This window comes from Petromyzon marinus, chromosome 3 (genome assembly GCF_048934315.1).
Source record: "Petromyzon marinus isolate PM22_M1 ecotype Great Lakes invasive population chromosome 3, UKy_Petmar_22M1.pri1.0, whole genome shotgun sequence".
Lineage (NCBI taxonomy): Eukaryota > Metazoa > Chordata > Hyperoartia > Petromyzontiformes > Petromyzontidae > Petromyzon > Petromyzon marinus.
The window spans coordinates 10,417,704-10,428,686 of NC_133669.1; the positions used below are offsets into that span (position 1 = coordinate 10,417,704).

General features: G+C 43.6%; 1 protein-coding gene across 1 annotated transcript; it reads right to left on the bottom strand.

Moving 5' to 3' along the window:
- Window positions 1-318: 318 nt before the first annotated feature.
- DCTD (dCMP deaminase) lies at window positions 319-8,019 on the bottom strand. Its single transcript, XM_032973701.2, has 6 exons — window positions 7,776-8,019; window positions 5,463-5,562; window positions 4,767-4,902; window positions 4,159-4,275; window positions 2,752-2,848; window positions 319-1,412 (listed from the first exon to the last, which is right to left on the bottom strand). Exons 1-6 carry the CDS (start codon window positions 7,808-7,810, stop codon window positions 1,334-1,336), a joined length of 564 nt encoding a protein of 187 aa, XP_032829592.2. The 5' UTR covers window positions 7,811-8,019; the 3' UTR covers window positions 319-1,333.
- Between the last annotated feature and the right edge of the window lie 2,964 nt (window positions 8,020-10,983).

Genomic DNA, 10,983 nt, shown 5'->3' on the forward strand with positions numbered 1-10,983 from the left:
AATTTCCTTGCAAAGTCTGTCTGCCACAAACAAATTATTACAAAAGCCAAGAGGCTTGATTATGGAGCTAAAATATGTCATACTTTTTTACATAAGGACGAGAAGTGTTTCAAAACAGACCTTACCCCCCACCTCAATGTGCGATTCCCAACCATCAATCTTTAGTGTGCAGTGAGTTGGTTTCAGAAGTGGAAGTCGAAGAGGTGGACCATGAGGATCAGTTCAAACACTTAAGATAATTTCATTCATGCATTTATTAGACTGGAGTACCTTGGAATGGTTTCACGTTCATTAAGACAAACGTTGGAGTCTCAAACGTGCCGTGGGGGCAGTGATGTATTTGTTTCACGTAAAAAGCACGCGTTTTTAATGTCTACTTTTGTGTTAAATAAATGCCAACAAAACACCGGAAATATGCCTGATCTCGAAGCAAAGGTTTAAGCCCGATTGTACTTGCATGGGTGACGATTGTACATGGCCACTAGACCTACCAGAGCACTGCATATTAGCCACACTTTTTGGGTACTAAAGTATTTCGACCTACAAAACACTTAATAAATCATGCTCGGGCCTCTTGCAATGACAAGCGACAGGTTTGTGTTCATGTGTAGCCTGCCAAAGGTATTGGGCCTCGTACAAGAAAATGTTCCCCACCCCTAAGGTATACAGTGGCTTATTTTAACGCACCTCAGACTCACGTCAGCTACAACAGTGCACGGAGTTGCAAACAAATAAGTTGGAAGCAAAGGTTCGTGAATTCTTCAAAGTGACATCTCACCGAGCAGAAACGGTAAAACAAGTAGGTTAACTGCATATACAGAATTAGGAGTTACCTCCTCAGGCGTAGGAATTTATCTCGCATGCGTTTGCCCCCACCCAAAAAATGCCAAAACATCTCCATGGAGAACAACCTGAAAATGTATTATGACTCGGTGAAGCATTTCTACACAAATGACATGTTTATCCCTAAAACAGCATGTTAAAAGTCTTAATATCCCAGAAGCAGCAAATAGAGACCTTGACTCTACCACAAAAATAAATAAATGTGCAGCTTAAAAAACAAGACTGCCACTAAAGCAAGCCCTTGTCACTACATCTGATTACACAGCATATTGCAGGCGCCAGTTGGGGCCGGGACAGTGCATGCATGGCAGCAGTAAGGCCAGCACCACACATGTCCATCTTTGTCCCCCAACCCAATGCTGGCGTTTAACAGCAGCACCACATCTACATAAGGTGCTCAAATCTAAACTCGCACATACACGGCTACATGCACAGGAACAGTGGATGCCACTCTCGCCTTGCTCGCTACAAATGATGGGGGTGACCGTTGCTACGAGATGTTAATCCCCCCAGGGGAGTTGATCATGTCAAAGTCAATCTCGATTTTCTTCATCTTGGGAGACAGCTGCCTGTGAGGGAGACATGGGTTTGTGTGAGCACATTTATGTGAGACACATTGCTCATTTGAAGGATGAGGGTTTTTTTAAGCCACATGGATCATTGGAGTTATTTGATCATATTTCAATCTTGATTGGAAGCGTTCGTAATGTCACGTAGATAGAAACTTATTAATAGATCACGTTTCGATCGCAACACATGCGACCGTCTTCAGGTGAAAGTTACTAAAACAAGGTTTATATAGGCCTGATAATATTTCACCATGGTGGTCAGTGCGAGTTGAAAGTGGGGAGCATGGACATTGGCGCATAGTGCAGTACAACAAAGGATATTGCAGTACTACCCTCCGCTGACAACGTAGCCCCACAGCATCCTAAAACACCCGCATTAAGGTCACCAATAAAAGCATTATCCAGGCTCATCCTTGCTTATATTCCAAGATATGACGAGATGGGGGTATATTTCAAGTAATTTTCTTATCGCAGGCAGGGCTTGTCCGAAACATTCCCCTTCCGTATTTTACACTACAAAATTAAATTTTCCATATTTAAATGAACATGGGGCTGTGTTATTTTTGAGAATCCCACATTCCTACGCCGGGGACAATTTAACGTGGAGACGATTCATACTGATTTCCCACACATTGGTGATACTGATGTTCATGAAACAATGAGGCATGGAGATCATTAAGGCCTGCATTGATCTCCATCCTTGATCTGAATGTGAACCTGATGGCGGTACCCCAGGGTACCATAGTACCCCGGCTCTCGCACAATGTCCGTGATGCAGTCATTTTTAGTCTGTCGATGGTCGGCGATGCGGCAATCGACTCATCTCAACGAGCTGTACACGATGCACTATGGTGCATACGAGCATTCAGAGTTTCAGCGCAATCGTCCTTGCTGTGTTTCAACATCGCGGAGTAGCACTGATTTCGGATTGATTTGTACCCCATTTGCAGAGTTAAGTACACCCCTGAAAAAAAATAGTGTCCCAGAAATAAAATATTTAAGTGCATCATTGATGCACAAAACAGGGCGTTGAATCATTGATGCACAAATCAACAGGGCATTGAATCATTGATACCGGTGTGCTGTACTAGTGACGAATTGGCATGTTCTGTTTACGAGACAACCCTTACTAGTTGGCTGTGTCGGGTGGTGGCAGGTTTTAACGACACATTTATATATTTACGCGATCTAAGGCACTTCGTTGAGCTATAATTTGTGGACAGGTCGCTTCTGAAGAGCTATATAGCTTAGTGGGCATTACCTGATAAAATAAAATTTAGTTTAGTTTCGAAAACGTTGGAAATGAACAGTGGGGATAAACGTGAAGAGAGGTCCTCACTTGTAATTAACCCCAGCCATGCTGAGCAGCGTGCGTGATGCCTTCATCTCTGGACGGTCGTGGTACTTGTCGGATAGGTACACGACCTCACGGATACCTGCACAGTCACACAATAATCCAAGTAAACAGATGTCGTAATGCATCAGTTATTGATTCTTACACTCAAGATAGTTAAATAAATGGTCCATGAGAACAGATGACGTGATTTATGCAAATTACATTACATTTATAAGTTGTTACATTGAGGCTAATGGAGCAAACACAAATGTAGAAAGGACGCAAATTTTTTTCACAAATGAAATTGTGATGATTCAATGTGCACCATTTTATAACAATGCTGCATGTGCCAGAAACAGAGGGATGAGGATGATGATGGGTCGCATTGATGTTAGCACCTTGTGCTACCAACTAACCTGGCGACCCGAGCTTAATTCTCAGCTAAAGCTCAAACCAGTTATGAGTGATATCTGAACTGGTGCTGGGACTCCCCTAGGTCGCCTCAGCTTTAAATGAGTGCCAGGTGCCATGTGTAAACATCAGCACTGGGGAAACAAAAGGTTGGCCACACCACTACATCATGTGCCTTGCTGGCCTTAACAGACACTCAATAAGAGCACTTGGCCAAACAGTATGAACGTCTGCCTATACAGGGGATATTCAGTAACCAATTCTTATATTATCTGTACATTATGGAAAAACTCACAAAGTTGGATTTTGCCTTTGAACAAATGAAAGTCATAAAAAGTGCCTATTACACAGCAAAACGCACTATTTAGCCCATTGGATTGGTCCTCCCAACATGCCTTTAATGTCATGTGACATCACCACAATCATCTTTCTGTGTTGCGAATCAACAAAACTCACCACAAAAGGTCTTAAAGATAAAAAAAAATGTATGTGTGCCGGTGCACGCATGTAATGTGTTTCTGCTGATACATGTGGGGAGTGGTTGGTGCGCTGTGCTACAAACACGGTGACCTTAGTTCCATTATTACTCAAGTCCAACACCAGTGAGGATAATTGAAATCAGTCCTAGACCTCCCCTCAAGCGAACTCAGGTTACCCAAATTCTATTCTCGGTCACAGCTATATCACAGTTGAAAGTGAGCCTCCCCTTGATCGACTTGGCCTTAAATTAGTACCTGGTGCAGTGTGTAAACATCTCCACTGGGGAGACAAAGGCGGTCAGGCATGGTGCTGGCCACACCCCCCCTCATGTACAATGCCGGCCTTAATAGGTGTTCGGTAATAGAACTTGCCCTAACAGTCTATTTACACTATAAGGGAGATATTTGCCTTATGCGTGTCTGCACATCAATCTGTGCGGGTGTGTCTTCATATGGATATGTGTTCATGTACGGACGTGCATGCGTAGTATGTGTGTCCACATATGCGTGTGTGCCTGACCACTCTGGATGATGAGCTTGGCGCACTCGTTGCAGGGGAAGAGCGCCACATATATAATGCAGCCTCGCACGTCTGAACTGTTCTTGTTCAAGATGGCGTTGAGCTCCGCGTGGCAGACTGCTCCCACACACGCGTGCGATGGTACGCGGGAGACGCGGATGGGACACGCGTACATGAGCACAGACACACACGGAACACGACAAGCACGGCACGTGTGAACACAGGGTGGCAGAGGCCACACAGGTGGGATAATACGTATGGGACACAGTATACTGGCAACCATAGGGACTGAGATTGGTGACACGTATTTTGTATCGCTAGTGAACAATATAGATTTCAGTTGTTTTTAGTGCAGGATTACCACAGCACAAACCACAAAGTGTCTGGCTGAGCATGTGATTAGCGAGCGGGCAGGTGTCTGAAAAGTGACTTAGTTTATGGGTGGATGTCCGAGTGACAGAGTCTTGGGAGTAACCGAGTTGGTGTCTGTTTAAAGGTTGGGTATGTGTCCACTTTGTGACTGTGGAAGCCTGGACAGCAGCTACATGGGTCTTCCCTGAGTGACTGGGTGGATGTCTTCGTGCGTGGCTTGGCAGGCAGTCACACACCGTATGGGTACTTGGTGTCGATCCAGTCAGGTGCAGTGCGAACCCAGGGCAGGCAGTCGTCGCTACAGCCATTGGGCATCCCGTTATAGCCGATGCCAACAATCTTGTTTTCTGGACTTACAATGCACGCTCCCACCTGCACATGTGCAAACGCACGGACATGTAACGCAGCCTGGCTCCAGTGATATTTCATTCACGGTCATATATGTTTATGTGAAAACTTGCACATGCGCGCACACACAATGAAGTTACAAATGCACATGTACAGCCCTATTGTTAATTCACGGATAGATGAGGGCCTCCCCATGCAGTGTCAGTCACCATAGATTATTTTACCATACTTGACCATGCTGGTCAGTGTGGGTTGCTGAAGACGTGCGAGCATTTAAGTAAAATGACAAGTACTAGCGGCGCAGCGATGGTGCAGTGGGTAAGCGCACTGTGTTACAAACCTGTTAATCCAAGTTAAATTCCCAGCCAGAGCTAACGTAGATGATGAGTGATATCTGAACCAGTCCTTGGCTGCCACTTCACCAAGCCGCAATGACCAACGTGTTAAAATAGTATGGTCAAATAATGCCTGCAACTGACATGGCGCTGGGAGATCTTGGTCCAGTATTGGAATGACAAAAGTAAGCTAATTAGTATGTATATTATCGCTCTATAAGTATTCCACTGTTTGCTAACCGCTCTTGCCTGGGAGTGGGGGTCCTTGCTGCGTTGTGCTGATAGGAAGGCGACTGCCATGAAGTACTCAGGCCACTCCAGGTACCCTTCCCTCTTCTTCAGAGAACTCCTGAGACACGGGAAGATGGGGAACGTTAACAAGCAGTTTAAACTAACAATGTTTTATTTCACCAGGTAAGGCCCACTGAGCTATATGGCCCCTTTTCAGAAGCAACCCGGCCACAAATTATAGCTCAAGAGTGGCTTAAAGCAACCAAAACCAGTGGCGGCTCGTGATATTTCCACGAGGTGTGGCTGTTGTGAGTGACCTCTAAAAATATGGTGTTCTAATTAAGAAAAACCTCGTTATGTTATTGGTCTGAGCGTGAAAGTGATATAACTGTCTTATCTACCAACGATAGGCATTTGTAAACAATATGAAACAAAACAATAAAGCACTCGAAAGCTGTCCCCATAACCCTCAAGTCCATACTACACAAACCCTTTGACACTACCAAAATCCTAAAGAACAATTAAATACTCTTTGGTTCTATTCGGTAAAGTCACGTAGGTAAAAAAGAAAACAACAAAAATCACGACGTTTCGGCCACAACACAAGTGGCCTTCATCAGGTGAAGGGACCGTACTGTCCAGAGGACAGCGTTGGAGTGAAGACAGTCGTGATTTTTGTTGTTTTATTTTTTACCTACGTGACTTTACCGAATAGAACCAAAGAGTATGGTTCCTTGCAGTCACGAAAGCTTCAAATCTAGAACAATTAAATATCAGCCGACAGGGCTCAACAAATCCTTTCAAATGGAATATTTAGGAGTGACTCCACAAATACTCTTTGGTTCTATTCGGTAAAGTCACCTGCTACAATCTACATTGCTGTTCCCCTAGTCCTAGACCTCGAGAGCGTGTAGGGCTGTAGGCCGACTTGCTATATTTGCACAGTGCAACCTAGCGTTGTGACATCGTCATTACAGCAATGGGAGCCTTTTTTCAACGCCCTGAATGAGTCTCAAACGGCGTGGCTAAAAACGCTGGACGCTAATCTCAACGAATGAAGGGAGATAGAAACCTCTCACTCGGACGCCTTCACAGCCGCCCCGAGGCACGGTGCTGCAGCGGTTTCTAATATGAACAACTTAAAATGTAATCTTAATTAGGCAATTCACGTTGAAAGAATAATTATATATATATTTTTAAACACAACAAAACATTTGATAGAAAAGTATTTTTATTTGAAGAATGTTTTCATCTCCGCCTGACCAAAATACTCGAAACGCACGTTTCTAAATGTATAGGGGGAAAAGAACCCGGACAACTCGGATAAAAATCCACGCGACCACGGGGGGAGAGAGAGAAAGAGAGAGAGAGACACACCGCAAACTCCACATATACAGCCCGTCGTCAGGGTCGAACTCTACTACAACCTCCTGTATACCAGGCGAGGGAGTAAACATCTCGGCCCCCTGGTCATGGAGACGACGGCCTTGGGGAGGTTGTCGTGATTCAAATTAAAGATCGCCTCCGTACCACCTACAAATTCCTCCACGGACTCGCCCTTGCCTATCTCCCCCCACTCTATCTAGATATAATTACTCCACCTCATGTCCCTTTCGTTCCAATAACCAAGGCGTTTACCTGTCCCGCACCTCCGTTTAGCACGGTTGGCTACGTACGGTGCGAAAGAAGTTCAATATATATGTATACATATATCCCCCATTCATGTAGCCAACTTAAGGAATACAGCAGTGGACTGAACATGACGAACGATGACTACGATTGTTATGACTTCCTTTTTTTATAAAAAAAGGAAATAAAACCGTAAACCGTGTTCGTGTACGGTAAATGCTTCACGCCTCATAAGCTGACCTTGAGCAATGTGGACGTTCGTACCGCATTATTGTTAACGTTGCGTTAACTTTGGTGTTACTGTCCATCGTTAATACTGTTATTATAATCAGCCATGGTCGATCCACTGCTGGACGAAGGCAACTCCCACGGCGACTCAATGCTGCCGTGACATTATCTCGCTCCATCTCCGCACTGGACAAAACCTCTGGAGCTCGTACTCTCTCACTCTCTCTTTTTTTTTATTGTAAACAACTTTTACACTTCAAATCCTTAACGTCTCATCCACCAGGCCAACACGAATTAATGTAGATCGTCGCGTTTCTCTTAGCGTGCTGGCTGTTAAGTTGTTTAGGTGGGGTTTTTTTGTATAGCAATTGCCAAACTATCACTGTTATCGTTCATGCAAAACATATAAGGTACATAATACTTTTATATACGAGCATAAGTTTAACGGGGGTAAAAACCCCCTTAACGTCTCACCCGCAGTCATCTCGTCCCGGCTCCACTTTGTCCATCGCCAATCGCAGTTCAACAATCAACAACAACTCCTGCAACTACAACGACTAGAGCAACTTCTTCTACTAACTTGAGGGGAGAAACGACGATCGTCGGCGTGTTTTAAAGCGAACGTTGAGAGTTAAGCCGCGATTAACGCGGGAAAAGCGACGAACAATGGAGGACGGGGGCGGAGGTTTCCCGCCAAAATCCAACACCATTTCCGCGTCACGTGGCCCAATGAGTAGTCGCTGAGGAGAAAACGAATAACCAAAATGTAAACAACAAAATGTAAACAACAAAAAACATATTTATTTTTCGATGTAAAGCTTTCGTGACTGCAGGGATTCATATTCTTGGTTCTTTCGGTAAAGTCACGTAGAAGGGGAATAATAAAATAATAACTAAAAACCACAGCAAGGTTTTCACACCTGATGATGATTGCTTGTGTTGCAGTCGAAACGTCGTGAGAATTTTATTGTTTCATATTTTTATTATTTTATTGTTTCCCTTCTACGTGACTTTACCGAAAGAACCAAGAATAAGACTTAAGTAGATTAGAAATATCGTCGTCGTCGGCTCCTATATAGTCGGCCAGCTATGTTGGTGGACGCCGTGTAGCAGTTACAGGGATTCATAGTCTTGGTTCTTTCGGTAAAGTCACGTAGAAGGGAAACAATAAAATATTTTTTTGGTATTATTTTAATAATAATAAAATGTATATTTTTATTATTTTAAAGAATATATTTTTTTGTATTATTTTAATAATAATAAAAATATTTTTTATTTTAATAATAAGAAATATTTTTATTGTTTCCCTTCTACGTGACTTTACCGAAAGAACCAAGAATATGAATCACTGCAGTCACGAAAGCTTTAAATCAAGAGAGTTCCCCACTGCACATAGTCAAGTCGCGTCCGCCCGCTAGTATACCGTCGAATAGACAAAATATATATCTACACACATTCCTGGACAAGACCGTCTCTGAGTGCTACATTACACAAGGGACATTCCCCATGGACAAGTTCCCATATTCAGGGCCTCATCAGCAGTCAGGCCTCGCACTGCTGATGACGGCTCCATGGGATGTTGTGACAAAGGCTTCTTTTTTATGTATTTATTTACGTGGGGAGACGGATAACTACAATGTCATTTCACGACGGTGTTCAAAGTTGTGCACATATAAGTATAATTTAGGGTTACTGCGGTCAGAATCTGAATATTAATTCATACTGGAGGAATCCGATGAGCTATAAAGCTCTTTTTCACTGACGTCCAGTCACCGCGCGATGCGTTCCAGCAGCAGCCGCCACGAAGGTAAAAAAAAAAATGTGAAAACAACTCAATTTAGTTTTCACATTTTTGTTTAGATAAAACAAAAATGTTTAAATAAAATGAAACAAAATTGTGAAAACAACTACATTTCGTTGTTTTCACTATTTTTTATTTTTTTACCTACGTGACTTTACCGAAAGAACCAAAGAATATGGATCCTTGCAGTCACGAAAACTTCAAATCGAGAATTAATCCGCCACGAAGTGGCCGTGACATAACCACGGCGACTGTTCCAGGCGAGGTGCCCCTTGAGGCCGTCGTCACGTGCTTGTGGCTGGCAGGTCATAGGGCATATCCACGTGCCATGGGGTTGACCGATGTTGCCAGGCGAGGTGCAGGTTAGCGGACAGACCAATGATGCTCTCTCCATGGTGCCAACGTGCTGCGTATTTAGTCGCCCAAGCGCTTCGACATGGGCGTCTGTAGTTTTCTCTTCGTGAGATGATCACTAGACTCTCTGGTTCTTTCGGTAAAAGTCACGTAGTTAGTGACTCGACGTGACTTTACCAAGAGAGTAATGTATTCTTGCAGTGACGAAAGCTTCAAATCGAGATGATCACTGTTGACTTTCCAAAAAGTTATCCTAATTGTTGTGACAATTTAGAGGGATGATGGACTTTATGGAAACTCTCACCACACAAATTTGAGAGTTTTGTCCTTACCATCCTGCCAACTGGCTCGTATTACTTTAACCATATGAATAATATATGAAAACAATCATACATTTTCATCTTATTCTTGGTTCTTTCGGTAAAGTCACGTAGAAGGGAAACACTATATTTGTATTATTTTATTGTTTCCCTTCTACGTGACTTTACCGAAAGAACCGAGAATATGAATCCCTGCAGTCACGTAAGCTTTAAATCACCTTTTCAGCTGTTTGCGTTGAATTTGTAGTCAATTCATAACCGGGGTGGAGTGGTGGCACCGTGGTTATAGCACTACGCTTTCAACTCAGGTGAACTGAGTTGTATTTAGTCACGTCCAACACCAAGTGATATCTGAGCAGCACCTCCCTTCACCAACCTGCGCTGGCTAACACAGCATGAGGCCTTCATCCCGCAGTGGATTCACAAAGGGCTGTGAATGAGCTATACACCACACGTGCAGATTGTGATGAGTTTCACACACCAGATGTTTCATGAATTTAATGAAGTGCATTTTTTACATTCACAACTGCTGTTGTTTGAGGTTTTTTTGTTGTTGTATTTTCTAGCATAGACGGGCAGCAGAGCTAGGAGACCTTGCTGGTCCACACGAGTTTTCTAAAGTTATTTGACGTCAAGAGGTCGGACATTTACAAGAACCACATCCATGGAATCAATCACAGGGCAACCCTTTCTAGCAGGCACTCGACTGAAAGTTTTAAGACGGAAGTGGTGAGGTTGCACAATAGACCAGACCAGTTGTCCAAGACGTGGGGAGCAGGCTGGTTGAAGCCCCCCCCCCCCCAACACAACTCGTCCAACCACATCAGCCTCCGGTTCTGGTCAAGTGTTAGAACGTTCAAAATGTGTGCGCACGTTCTGAAAGACACCTTTGCTGCTAAGCGGCTGCTGCCACGAGTCTCTGCAGATAAGCACGTGAGAGGAGTTTTGGCACGAGAGGTCTCCTCGACCGATGGACAACGCACAGGACAGAATGTCTCAACCACGATGGTGTAGTTACTAAATCTCTTGAGGTCATTGAAAACGTGGCGATGTTTTTATAAATGTATAAATGTGCTATATGCATTTCACTTCCACGAAGGCTTATTTCACATCTTCTATAAGGACAAACCATGTATTTTTGAAATCCTATATACTTAATATTAAATTTAAGCTCACATTCAAGACGTGAAAAGTGAAAGATGGGAAA

What these genes read in the sequence shown, in the direction of transcription:
- DCTD (XM_032973701.2), bottom strand. Translation starts at nt 7,810, where the DNA reads ATGGACAAAGTGGAGCCGGGACGAGATGACTGCGG. An exon ending in CCGGGACGAGATGACTGCGG is followed by an intron (nt 5,563 to 7,775) that starts GTGAGACGTTAA and finishes CCCGTGTCTCAG; the next exon opens with GAGTTCTCTGAAGAAGAGGG. An exon ending in ATGGCTGGGGTTAATTACAA is followed by an intron (nt 1,413 to 2,751) that starts GTGAGGACCTCT and finishes TCTCCCTCACAG; the next exon opens with GCAGCTGTCTCCCAAGATGA.